The sequence below is a fragment of the Mus caroli genome, unplaced genomic scaffold (assembly GCF_978045245.1).
Source record: "Mus caroli unplaced genomic scaffold, Mus_caroli_1 scaffold_4, whole genome shotgun sequence".
Taxonomy (NCBI): Eukaryota; Metazoa; Chordata; class Mammalia; order Rodentia; family Muridae; genus Mus; species Mus caroli.
This window is the reverse complement of record NW_028227259.1, coordinates 139,639,505-139,653,211: the sequence shown is the minus strand read 5'-3', so window position 1 is coordinate 139,653,211 and position 13,707 is coordinate 139,639,505. Positions and strand designations below refer to the sequence as shown.

General features: G+C 48.5%; 1 protein-coding gene across 4 annotated transcripts in view; it reads left to right on the top strand.

Moving 5' to 3' along the window:
• Positions 1 to 13,707, top strand: part of Hip1 (huntingtin interacting protein 1) — a 141,508-nt gene that overhangs the window by 112,741 nt on the left and 15,060 nt on the right. For all 4 annotated transcript variants that reach the window (XM_085837270.1, XM_085837269.1, XM_085837272.1 and 1 more), the window contains exons 15-26: positions 355 to 443; positions 1,632 to 1,748; positions 3,119 to 3,220; positions 3,439 to 3,582; positions 4,551 to 4,686; positions 5,645 to 5,731; positions 6,069 to 6,176; positions 6,257 to 6,393; positions 8,559 to 8,669; positions 10,080 to 10,138; positions 10,370 to 10,463; positions 13,414 to 13,514. In XM_085837270.1, the coding sequence (XP_085693396.1) occupies positions 355 to 443; positions 1,632 to 1,748; positions 3,119 to 3,220; positions 3,439 to 3,582; positions 4,551 to 4,686; positions 5,645 to 5,731; positions 6,069 to 6,176; positions 6,257 to 6,393; positions 8,559 to 8,669; positions 10,080 to 10,138; positions 10,370 to 10,463; positions 13,414 to 13,514 (1,285 nt within the window). The remainder of the gene's footprint in view (positions 1 to 354; positions 444 to 1,631; positions 1,749 to 3,118; positions 3,221 to 3,438; positions 3,583 to 4,550; positions 4,687 to 5,644; positions 5,732 to 6,068; positions 6,177 to 6,256; positions 6,394 to 8,558; positions 8,670 to 10,079; positions 10,139 to 10,369; positions 10,464 to 13,413; positions 13,515 to 13,707) is intronic.

Genomic DNA, 13,707 nt, shown 5'->3' with positions numbered 1-13,707 from the left:
CCGCTTCAGTGGTGTTTACATGTAACTTCAGAACTCGGGAAGCTAAGGCAGGAGATGACCATAATGCTAGCTTGGGTTACATAGCGAGACCTTGTTTCCAGTAAACCCCTATTAATGACTATTAATGAAAGTTAATAGATAACTTCTAGCAGAGTGTGGTGGTATACGTCTGTAGTTCCAGCCCACAGGATCAGAGGTTCAAGGTCATGCTGGCTACATAGCCTGAGCTACTTGAGACCATATCTTAAAAAAAAAAAAAGATAAAAATTACCTTTAGTGCCCCCAGTTTACTAGAGGGAGGATGAGGGGCAACCCAGCCAGGGCAGAGGCCTCACCCTGCTCTTTCCATTGCAGGAAAGGCCCAGGCCAATGAACAGAGGTATAGCAAGTTAAAAGAGAAGTACAGTGAACTGGTGCAGAACCATGCTGACCTGCTGCGGAAGGTAGGCATTGTGGCCCCTTCTAATCCTCCCATATGCTCCACATTACAGGAGAAACAGCTCAAGCCTGGGCAGGGCTTGGGGGAGTCTCCAAGCTGCACAGTATGTATGTATTCTTCCTCTGTATGTCCGAATGCTTGTGTATGCGCATGTGTGTGCAGTTGCTTGAGGAGGCCAGTAGATGGCATCAGACCTGTGAAGCTGAAGTTATAGGCAAATTGTGAGTCTAGCATGGGTGTGGGGAACGCAACCTACATCCTTTGAAAGAGCAGCACCAAGACATCCTTCCCAGCCCCACACTCCTAATTCTTGACCCCAGCTTGCTTGCTTGCTTTCTCTCTTTCTCTCTCTCTCTCTTTCTTTCTTTCTTTCTTTCTTTCTTTCTTTCTTCCTTCCTTTCTTTCTTCTTCCTTTCTCTTTTTCTTTCTTTCTTTCTTTCTTTCTTTCTTTCTTTCTTTCTTTCAAGAGATGGCTCAATGGTTAAGAGCACTAATAGCTCTTCCAGAGGTCCTGAGTTCAATTCCCAGCAACCACATGGTGGCTCACAACTATCTATAATGGGACCTGATGCACTCTTCTGGTGTGTGTCTGAGCCCTATCTTGAGTCCTAACCCCAGCTTTTTAAGACTTCTTGAGTTCTGTCTTGTGTGCCAGCCACACTTAGGATTACCCTTCATTTGAGCTGGGCATAGTGGGACATGCCTATAATCCTATCAGAAGGTGGAGGCAAGATCCTATCTCAAAAAAAAAAAAAAAATAGCCATGAGTAGTGCCACACGACTTTAAACCCAACATAGGAGGCCAGGCAGGGCTAAATAGATTCTATCTCAAAAAGTAAACAGTAGGCATACCATCCTCACATCTGAAATCCTCAAACATAGGAAGCAGAGGCAGAAGGATTGCTGTGAGTCTGAGGCAAGCTTGGGCTACATAGTGAATTCCAAGCCAGCCTGGAAAAACACTACACCAGACAACCCTACGCTTACTCACTCTGTATTTTTGTAACCACCTGTAAGTCTAACATCTCCCTGAATGCCATGGCTGGTTCTGGCTTCCTTCTGGGTAGGGAAAACTTCTCCTGTCTGCCTCCTTGTTACTCACAGTCTGATGATAGATTGTTGCTGCTAGAAGGACGACGATGGGCTTTGAGCCTGAGTAATGTCCGCTAAAGACTCTCTACTCCTCTTTCAGAACGCAGAGGTGACCAAACAGGTGTCCGTGGCCCGGCAAGCCCAGGTGGATTTGGAAAGAGAGAAAAAAGAGCTAGCAGATTCCTTTGCACGAGTAAGTGACCAGGCCCAGCGGAAGGTAAGCCAGAGAGACACTTGGGGATGTAGAAGGGAGGGGTGCGTGCGTGCGTGCCTGCGTGCGTGCATGCCTGCAACATCATGCATGTTGAAGTGGGTTTAGGTTTAGGTTCTTTTCTGGTGCCGTGCGGATCTGGGCGATCAGATCCTCCCGCTCAGCCCCAAGCCCCTTGAGCTTCAGTCATCTCCGAACACCTGTAAACAGGCTTGGAGGCCGACTTGGCCCAGAGGGCTTCATCATATGTTCCATGGGTAGTTTTCAGGGGACCTTGGGGGCTACGCGGAAGAGCAGATTTCGCTCAGTTGGTAGAGTTCTTATCTCGCAGGCTCACCTAGGAGGCCTGCGAGCTCCATCCCTGTTACCACATGAACCAGGCATAGTAGTGCAAGTTTATGATCTCACCACTTAGGAGGTAGAGGCAAGAGAAACAGAAGTTCAGGCCAGCCTGGGCTACTTGAAACCCTGTCTCAAGGAAAGGGGGCCAAGCAAAGGAATAGAGGGCCAGGCTGTAGTGGTACACGCCTTTAATCCCAGACAGAGGCAGGCAAATCTCTGAATTGAGGCCAGCCTAATCTACAGAGTTTTAGGACAGCAAGGGCTACCCAGAGAAACCCTATCTCAACAACAACAGTATATATAAAATCAATTATTATTTGTTTTATTGTTACTAGTAATTAATATTATTGACATTAATATCAATTGTGATTTAATATTGTTATTAATCATAATATATAATATAGATAATTATATTATTGATATATTAAAATTACTGATTCTAATTAATATTTATATTGATAAGCTTTATTAATTATTTCTGTATGGATAATCAGCTATTGTTAGTAATTAGTATGTGTTAGTCCTGAATTTTTAATAACACCTAGTAAACTAATCTTCAAAAATTACTATTGGGAAAGAAAGGCAAAGCTGTTAGTGAGGCCTGGGTCATCGACTTCCTCCAGCCTGCCTGCTACCCACACACTTAGAACTCAGACCTAGTGGAGCTACAGTCTCGGTCAATAGCGTGGGACGTCAATAGCGTGGGACGTCAGTAGCGTGGGACGTCAGTAGCGTGGGACGTCAGTAGCGTGGGACGTCAGTAGCGTGGGACGTCAGTAGCGTGGGACGTCAGTAGCGTGGGACGTCAATAGCGTGGGACGTCAATAGCGTGGGACGTCAATAGCGTGGGACGTCAATAGCGTGGGACGTCAATAGCGTGGGACGTCAATAGCGTGGGACGTCAATAGCGTGGGACGTCAATAGCGTGGGACGTCAATAGCGTGGGACGTCAATAGCGTGGGAAATGCATCCCCATCTGCCTCCCTTCTCGTGAGTCCCTGGCTCACACTGCTTCTGTTTCGCCTCTGCTTCAGACTCAAGAGCAACAGGATGTTCTAGAGAACCTGAAGCATGAACTGGCCACCAGCAGACAGGAGCTGCAGGTCCTCCACAGCAGCCTGGAAACCTCTGCCCAGGTGAGCCCTCCCTGCCCCGCTCTCTCTGGGGCCTCAGCCCCTGCCCTGAGCTCTCTGGCCCCAGCTGTAATCCACACATATTCCTGGAAGCAATGATAAGAATGGGGACACATATCACTACCTCTGGCCAGGAGCTAGGAACTGGGTCTGGAGTCCCAGAGAAGGGACTGTTGAATTTCCTTAGTTTCTCCCTATTCCCACATGGGTGACGTCTGCAGTCAGAAGCGAAATGGCTGACACAGATCGCCGATTTGGAGAAGGAACAAGGCAGCTTGGCGACTGTCGCAGCTCAGAGAGAGGAAGAGTTATCCGCCCTCCGAGACCAGCTGGAAAGCACCCAGATCAAGCTGGCTGGGGCCCAGGCAAGTGACATATAGCCACTTGGGGACACCATGGAGGCCAGAGATGTGCTGTGAAGGGTTCAAAGCCATTTGGCCTGGTTGCCAAGGTCTCCTGTGGACACAGTTTCTAAAGCCAATTACCTCTGTTTTGTATAGGAAGAAAATCGTGTGGGCTGGGGATATACCTCGGTGGGCAGAGCGCTTGTCCAGCATGCGCCAGGCCCTGAGTGCAGCCCCAGACCACGTCAGCTGAGTCTGACTGCACACACCTGGGATGCCCCAAGTCAGGAAATTGAGACAAGGAGAATCAGGAGTTCCAGTTACCCTCAGCCTGGAGGGCTGAGTTTAGGGCCCGCCTAAGATACATGAGTCCCTGCCTAATAAAATAATAAAATAAACTAGGGCCTGGAGAGACGGCTCAGTGCTGCCGCTCTGTCAGAGGACCCATGTTGGGTTCTAATTATCTCTAGAAACGCTCTCGAAGGCACAGACACAGGTGTGCTTTAATAATCTAGGCTTATCTTTTTGTAATTAATTAATTTGCATGTCACACAAATCCCCCCTTTTTTTTTCCAAAGATTTATTTATTTTATATATATGAATATACTGTAGCTATCTTCAGACACACCAGAAGAGGGTTGTCGGATCCCATGACAGATGGTTGTGGGCCACCATGTGGTTGCTGGGAATTTAACTCAGGACCTTTGGAAGAGCAGTCAGAGCTCTTAACCTCTGAGCCATCTCTCCAGCCCCAATCTAGACTTATCTTAATCAAGAGGACACAGTTAGACGTCCACCCTGGTTGTGGAAGTGGGTCAGTGGGTCAGTGGGCCAAGGTCAGGTATTATTTTCTGAATGGAGCTGACCACGGATGGATCTCTTTAGTGCCACAGTGAGAGGCCAGGAGCCCATGTGGTCCCAGGTATATACTGCTTAGGGTTCGTTGCCGTGTGCCTGGCCAACTCTCACCTGCTTGGGTTTTTTTCTAGGAATCCATGTGCCAGCAGGTGAAGGACCAGAGGAAAACCCTCTTGGCAGGGATCAGGAAGGCTGCGGAGCGTGAGATACAGGAGGCGCTGAGCCAGCTTGAGGAACCCACCCTCATCAGCTGTGCAGGATCCACAGGTAATCTTCCTTCCGACTGCCCACCTGCTGGGCCCTGTACTTCCAGTTGGTGTTGAAACCCCTCAGCCCAGCTACATACTGAAGCCCGTGGGGTAAGCCTACTCTCTAGGTCGGTGACATTGCAACTTCTGTGGCATTACTGCCCAAGTAATTGTGACTTAAGGGGCACCGTGGCTCACAGTTACAGAAAGTTCCAGTCCTCAGAACAGCTCTACGTGGTGGCGTCTGGAGTGGAGAGAGTGAAGAGCAAGACAGGAAATAGGCAGAGAGAACAGACTCCCAAGATCTTCCCCCTGTGACCTGTTTCCTCTCAGTAGGCTCCGCCTCCCACATGGCCATAGCCTACCAGATTTTGTGAGTTCCAGGACAGATAGAGCTGTATAGTGAGACCCTGTCTCAATAATAACAACGACAACAATAGTAATATTATGACCTTGTAAGAGAAACTTGAGTCAGACCTTACAGTGTACTATGCTCCTAAAATGAGCAGGACCCTGAGATGATAATGAAGTGAGAAACAGGGCGGGGACATGGCTCAGTTGATAGAGTGTTATATAGTGTGTACAAAGCCCTGGGTTCTAGACCTAGTACCAAGTACACTGGGTGTAATGGTACATGCCTGTTATCCCACCACTTCAGAGAAGGAGGCAAGAGAATCAGAAGTTCAGTACCATCTTTGGCCACATAGTGAGTTCAAAGCCAGCCTGGGTTACATGAGTCCCTGTGTCGAAAGAAAGAAAGAAAAACAGATAGATAGTGTACATCCCATCAGAACCAGCAAGCACAGCTCTCCTGCCTTCCCTCTATCTCTCCCTCCCTCCCTTCCTCTCTCCCTGCGTCCCGTCTTAAGGAAAAGCGTGTGAGGCAGGGACTCTGAGTAGATCAGCCAGCCCACCCAGCTGCTTATGGAGAACAGAATGTGAGACCCCTTGTTCTGACGTCACCCTGTCTTCCTCAGACCACCTTCTCTCCAAAGTCAACTCCGTTTCCAGCTGCCTCGAGCAACTGGAAAAGAACCGCAGCCAGTATCTGGCCTGCCCAGAAGGTAAGAGGAACGGAGGACATGGCCTCTGTCACCAGGGGCAATCAAGCCAGGTTCACATATCTCCCTAGGGAGCTGGAGATGAGGCCTAGTGGTTAAAAGCAGTAAAGAGGGCCTGGACCCAAGTCCCAGGACCCATCTCACCTTGGGCTGTTTACAGCTGCCTGAAACTTCATTAAGTGGATCTGACACCCTCTGCTGGCCTCCAGGGGTATCTGCATTCAGATATTCCCTCACAGACATATATTAAGTAAAAAAAAATAAATAAATAAACAGAATATACAGGAAAAAAAGTGGCACCCACCACTAGGCCTGACATTTTACTTCCTGTGCCCTGCAGATATGAGTGAGCTTCTGCACTCGATCACCCTGCTTGCCCACTTGACCGGTGACACTATCATCCAAGGGAGTGCCACCAGCCTCCGGGCCCCACCGGAGCCAGCCGACTGTGAGTACCATAGTAGAGGGGATGCCCCTGAGAGCAAGGAACACAGGCAGTGTTTAAACATCTGTCTCTCCTGTCTCCAGCTCTGACGGAGGCCTGTAGGCAGTATGGCAGAGAAACCCTGGCCTATCTGTCCTCCCTGGAGGAAGAGGGAGCCATGGAGAAAGCTGACGTCACAGCCCTTAGGAACTGCCTCAGCAGGGTCAAGACCCTTGGCGAGGTATTGTTAGGAATGGGATTTGCTTTCTGTTGTATGGTTTGTCTGACACGGGGTCTCCTGTAGCCCAAGCTAGCCTCGAATTCTCTTTGAGGCTAAGAATGAACCCTGAACTTCTTTCTCCTTCCCGCCATCTTCCGGGTGCTGGGGTTTCAGGCCTAGACCACTCTACCTGCTCTATGTGGAGATGGAACCCAGGTTCGTGCATGTTAAACAAGCAGTCTCCTGAGCCACATCCCCTGCCCTCTTGGGTTTTCTGTTTGTTTTGTTTTGTTTTGTTTTGTTTTGTTTTTGAGATGGTCTCTTATAGACCAGGCTAGCTTCCAACTTGCCATGTAGCCAAGGATAGGCTTGGATGGCCGATCCTCCTGTATCCACTTCCCACATACTAGGGTTACAAGCATCCTTCATCATGTCTACCCAGAAAGTGAGTGTGTGGCGTGTGTGTGTGTGTGTGCGCGCGCGCGCGAGTGTGTGTGCGCACGCGAGAGTGTGTGTGAGTGCATGTGCACATGCATGCCAGATGAGGACATCCAATGTCCTCTGTCATACTCTGTTCTTTGGATGTTCAGTCTCTCCCTGAACCAGACTCTCAGACTCTCGAGTTTTCCTGCTAAACTGAAAGCCAGCCACCCCAACAGACCCACTATCTCTGCCCCACTCAGGCATGTGCCTGATACTAGGGAGGCTCTTTATGCCGGTGTTGGGATCCTAACTTCTGAACTGATGACTGTGTGGCAAGCCCTCTTACTGCTGAGCCAGCTCTGCAGCTCCCAGGAAGTGATTCTTAATTCAAGTACGAATGCTACTGCGTTGCCAGGGAATCCGCTATGCTCCCGAAGTCCTTTCTGTGTATCCAACTTGATTCTAGAAAGAGTTAGGCCTGAGAGCAGGTGACATCCTTGTTGTGTTTCGAGAAAGGATCTTACAAAACCACCGCCTCAGCCTCTCCTATGCCTAGATTGCAGGCCTGTGCCGACACTCAAGGCAAGACCGACCTCAGGAGGACTTTCTAGCCATGTTTGATTCACTGGCCTGGCAAAGGCACTGTGCTATGTCATTGCCCGAAAATGGAATAAATAGTTACCCGTCTCTAAGTATGTGCTGGCCTGGCAGATAACACCAAAAACAGACATGCACACCAGCTTGTGAGAACTCCCACCCTAGGGAGACAGAAGCAATGTTTGTCCCCCTCCCTCTAAGATTCCAGTGACAACCAAAGTTCTGTCCCACTGAAGTCCATCCAGGGGAACCAATGAGTTTATTGTGCGTCCTTACAGAGTAGGTGAGGGGTTACGGGCAGGAGTGTGGGTGAGCTCACAGCCACCTCGCTGCAGAGGCTTCCCCACAGCCACACAGGTGGATCAGCCTTTCTCTCGCCCTTCCTTGAGACCTTGAGGATTCCGTGCAGTTGTTGTAGAAAATATTTAATCCCAATCCAGGGTTTCTACCCCGCCTTTGACCATTTAGTTCCCAGGTAAAAGACACACAACCTTTATAATTATAATAAGCCTAATCACCTCAAGAGCTGGGCAGATATCTATCCTCCATGCTATTATGTCTAATTCCCAACCAGTAATCCCATTATATAATTTGCTATGTTTCATCTGGGCTGCTTTTAACTCCAATTAGCCAACCCACATGGCCATTATTTTTAGATTCTTACCCCATGGCGCCTTCTCCTCTCTTGACTTTTTCTTCCTCCTTATGGGTCTCCTCCAACCCCAAGCCCAGGAACCCCAAATCCCCACCTATGTCTCTTCTGCCCAGTATTGGCTGTCGGCATCTTTATTCACCAATCAGATAACTTAGGGGTCAAGGGCTGTAGCATCACCTGGGTCTAAGTGAGGTCTCTGTGAGCAACCAGGATTTAGCATAGCAAAAGACCAACCCTCAACATGCAATTCAGGTAGGGTTTGACCCCATATTAAAAAATGGAAGTTTTATTCAAAATGGCTTCACTTTAGTTCCTTCTCATCACGGTTCTTAAAATGTGCCAAGAACATGAGGATAAACATGAGGTTGAAACTTTCACATCATGGAAAGTGCCAGGTGGTTCCTGTGACAGGCCCCACCTCCGATGCTTTATGGAGGGTTCCAATGATGGGGCCTAGGAAAAGCAAAGAGAAGGACCAAGCGTCCTTTAACCTCTGTGCTACTGCTCACAGGAGCTGCTGCCCAGGGGCCTGGACATCAAGCAGGAAGAGCTGGGTGACCTGGTGGACAAGGAGATGGCAGCCACTTCAGCTGCCATCGAAGCTGCCACCACCCGGATAGAGGTAAGAGAATTCTGTAGGTTCTCCCACAGTCACACTCCTGTGGCTTCCGTAGAGCAGTGCTATGCCTCAGGAATGTCTTGGTTTCCCTGTCAAAGCCAGAACTGTCTGGGGTGACGGTGCACATCTATGACCTTGGCCCTTCGGAGGCGAAGGCAGGAGGTAAAGGAATTCAAGGTTGTTCGCAGCGATATAGTAAATTTGAAGCCAGGCAGGGCTACATGAGATACTGGAGAGAGGGAGAGGGAGAGGAGAGGGAAAGGAGAGGGAGTTGTGGTGGTGCACACCTTTAATCCAGCACTTGAGAGGCAGAGGCAGAGAGGCAGAGGCAGATGGATTTCTGAGGTTGAGAACACAAAATCAAAGAGGGGGGAAAAAGCCAAGGTTCTTACTAAGAAAGATGAGCAGGTTCCTCCGAGGTAGAGTGTTTTGGTGTCAGGCCACCTGGCATGCAATTTCCAGGCCAGCTGATAATAATTACATGAATGTGAGTTACATTCACCTGGTTAGGACGGCCACTGGTTCAGTTTCATTTCTGTTGCTCTGAGAAAAACTTCTTGACAAAAACTTAGGAGAGAAGGGTTTATTTTTGCTTATAGGATCAGGATATTTCACCGAAGTCACTGTGGCCAGAGCTTGAAGCAGCTTTCACATCCCATCTACAGCTGAGAGCAGAGAACAACAATGCATGCACATTCGCTTGCTTGTGCTCGTTTGTGCTCAGCTTGATTTCTCTACTCTTACACAGTTCATACAGATCAGGACTCATTGCATAGGGGATGGTGCTGCCCACAGTGGGCTGGGTCTTCCCGCCTTCCTCCCACAGATGTGCCCGCTATCCAACCCAGTGTAGACAGTCTCTCAATGAGACTCATTTGCTGAGTGAATCTAGGTTGTTGACAGTTAAAGCTATCCATCACTGTCATAACTACTAGGGGAAGCCTGATAGGTCTTAAAGAGTTTCTCAGTAGAAGCAGAATGAAACCCAGTGGAAAGGTCTCATATGGCTCTCTTGGTGGAAGGCTCACTCGCTACTGAGCACCTGACTCATGAACTTGGTTGCAGACGCTCACTGGCTAGAACAGTTGGCTCCAACTGTCTACCATCCCGATAGATGAAAGGTCTGGAGTTATTCTGACTCACAAGGCTAGAGGTGAAAATATCTAGATCCTGCTTTCTTTGACACCACAGCGTGTTGGATCCAGACTGTATGTAGCAAGGCAGTTGTAGTGGATCAGGTTCATGGTACATTCAGGGACCATGCTTGTTGGGATGGGGATGTAGCTCAGTGATAGAGGAGCTGAGGTCATGGCTTATCAGAGCACACACCTAGCACATTAAGAAACCCGAGCTCAAGTCCCAGTAATACACACAGAGAAAAGAAAGGAAACCAGCCATGCTTCTTTTTAACAGGAAATTCTCAGTAAGTCCCGAGCAGGAGACACGGGAGTCAAGCTGGAGGTGAATGAGAGGTCAGTGTGAGCCTTGAGGTCGCAGGAGGTAAGCAAGGTGCTTAAAAGCAAGGCCCGCAGGGACATGTCACTCACCAGCCTCCTCTAGGGAGGGCATCAGCATCTTCCAGCCATCCCAATACCTTTCCTGCCCCGCCCTCCCACTCAAGGTCTTCCTGGTTTAGGAATGAGAAAGCCAAGTCAACCTCTTTCTTCTTAGTATCCAAGTCACCAACCGTTTCTTCTCACTAGGATCCTGGGTTCCTGTACCAGCCTGATGCAGGCCATCAAGGTGCTCATTGTGGCCTCCAAGGACCTCCAGAAGGAGATAGTGGAGAGTGGCAGGGTGAGTGTGGCTGTGATGTCAGCCCTTTCTCCCTCCACATGTGCTGGCATCTACTTGGCTGGGCCCCAGCTGTCCTCCATCACGGGTGGATCTGACATTCTAAGGAAATTCACAGACACTGTGGGGAGTTGAGGGTCCCTGGCTAGTACTAGCCCAGCTCCCGGAGGCCACATAGAACTGCTGGAAACCCCTCTGACATTGCGAGTCTGGGTCTTCCCGGAACAACTGAGGACTTTGGGAAACTGGGCAGACTGCAGGAATAAACCTGGTACTGTCACCCCCCCCTCAGACATGTGAGGCTGGTCCCTATAGATTCCCAGACCTGCAGATACTTAACCCTTTAATCCAAGTGCTCGTAATGCCAAGGCAGGAGGATCTCAAGTTTGACCTTAGCGAGGAATACGTGCTGGTCCTTTTCTCAAAACTCCCTTCATGAGTTGAGGATGTAGCTCAGTTGGTAGTCCCTGCCTAGCATCCATGAAACCATGAATTGCATCCCAGACTCTGCATAAAACCATACATGGTTTATCCCCAGCATTGGGAGGCAGAGGCAAGCAGATCTTTGTGAGTTAAAGGCCTGCCTGGTCTATACATACAGACCCTGTCTCAAAACAAGAACTTTATGGGCTGGAAAAATGGCTCAGTGGTCAAGAGCACTGGTCTTCTGGGGGACTGAGTTTAGTTCTCCGTCCCCCACTCCTCCCACTCCCACCCCACCCCCAGCAGAAACAGCAGGTGGTTCACAACTACCATAGCTCCAGCCCCAGGAGCTGTCTCACCAGGTACCTGGCTTTCTTACACAAACATGCACAATTAAAAGTTTAAAACGAATCTCTCTTTTTTTTAATTATTTTATTTATTTACATTCTAGCTGCTGCCCATCCCCGCCCCCTCCCAACCCCTCTCCCAAAAATGAATCTTTTTTAAAATATGGGGACTTACTTTAATTCATTACCCCCATAGCCTTTTGCCTATTTGCATCTTCGTTTCTTATAACTGAGATGAGAAAAAAAAGTCACTTAGCCCTTGGTAGGCATTCTATAAAATTAGCTGTTAATGGCTGGGTATGGGGCCAGCGAGATGACTTAGCAGGTAAAGGTGCCTGCCGCTATAGCTGACAAGCTGAGTTCAATCTCCAGATCATACATGGTGGAAAGATAGAGCCAGTTCCTTCCAAGCCATCCTCTGACCTTCATCCATGCACCACACATTCACCAGCACATATACACTTACAAAATATATAAATACATTTTGGGGGCACAGGGGTCCTTGTGCTCACAGAGAAGCACGTAGAGAACCAGAAATGTTAATCACTGAGGGCTGTCTCCTCAATGGAGAAGATAAAATCAATACTGTATTCCACCTACATTCCACCTTTCTGCTATCTAGAGGCAGACCTTGCCCAGATTCTCCAGAACGGTTATCCCTGGGTAGCTCTTCCTTAGGGCAGATGTCACAGGGACTTTATGGCCTGCTGACCTCTGTGCTATCTGTCAGAGACCACACTAGATTCTAGGCCTCTTGGCTGTAGAACCAGCCCTCAGGGTCACGTGTACTTTGTAAAAAGAGTTTCTATGTAGTCACACCTTAAGCTTTATTATGCCTCAATCGGACTGACTGGCATGGTTGTTGCCTGGAAACCTTTTCCCGAATTATACTGTTCTCAGGATGCTGAGTGAAGCACCTGGCTTAGACTCCCTGCAGGCTGATCCAGGCTGATGAGGTCAGTCTGCACTGGGTTTTCATTCTCATCTCTTCAACTGCCCCACTTCCCTCTCTGACGCCTGCAGGAACCCCTCAATAAGTGTAATTTAAAAAAATAAAATCTGGGTATGTTGCTACACTTGGGGAGGCTGAGGCAGGAAGATGAAGAGTTGGAGGATAGTTTAAGCTATGTAATAAACCCTCTCTCAAAACAAACACTGCAGACTGGAGAGATGGTCCGTCGGTTCAGAGAGCACTGTTCTGTCGCAGAGGACCAGGGTTTAATCCTAGCACCGGAGTGGTTGCTCCCAGTCATTTGGAACTCCAGATCCACAGGATTTGACTTCCTCCTCCTACCTCTGTACACATGTGGCACATGTATATGCAGACAAAATACTCATGAGAAATCTGTTTAAAAATTCAAGTAAGGCTGGTGAGATGGCTCAGTGGGTAAGAGCACAGACTGCTCTTCTGAAGGTCCGGAGTTCAAATCCCAGCAACCACATGGTGGCTCACAACCATCTGTAACAAGATCTGACTCCCTCTTCTGGAGTGTCTGAAGACAGCTACAGTGTACTTACATATAATAAATAAATAAATCTTTAAAAAAAAACAAAAAAACAGGATCACTTTTGGGCTGGTGAGATGGCTCAGTGGGTAAGAGCACGGACTGCTCTTCTGAAGGTCCGGAGTTCAAATTCCAGCAACCACATGGTGGCTCACAACCATCCGTAATGAGATCTGACTCCCTCTTCTGGAGTGTCTGAAGACAGCTACAGTGTACTTACATATAATAAATAAATAAATAAATCTTAAAAAACAAAACAAAACAGGATCACTTTTGGGCTGGTGAGATGGCTCAGTGGGTAAGAGCACGGACTGCTCTTCTGAAGGTCCGGAGTTCAAATCCCAGCAACCACATGGTGGCTCACAACCATCCGTAATGAGATCTGACTCCCTCTTCTGGAGTGTCTGAAGACAGCTACAGTGTACATGTGTATATGTAAGTACAGTGTACTTACATATAATCAATAAATAAAAAAAAAAAATTCAAGTAAGACAGAGCAATGATGGCTCACATCTTTAATCCCAGCTTTTAGGAGGCAGAGGCAGGTGCGTCTCTGAATTTAAGGCCAGTCTGGTCTACAGAGTGAGTTCCAGGACAGCCAGGGCTACACAGTGATATCTTGTCTTGAAATAAAGTAAAATAAAATCTAACCAAAGTGTTATATTTTTACTTCTATAGGGTACTGCATCCCCTAAAGAATTTTACGCCAAGAACTCTCGGTGGACAGAAGGGCTTATATCCGCCTCCAAAGCTGTTGGTTGGGGAGCTACCATCATGGTGTAAGTGACTGGCTCCAAGTTTCCCCACATCCCCTTCCCCGCTCCATTGATCCAGCCCAGGCAGTTGCAAGGAGATAAAAAGTATCCTTCTCAAAGCCTGGCACAGTGGTACCCACATCTAATCCCAGCACTTGGGGGGCTGAGGCAGAAGGATGATAACAAGGTAGAGGCCACCCTGGGCTACCCAGGTCCC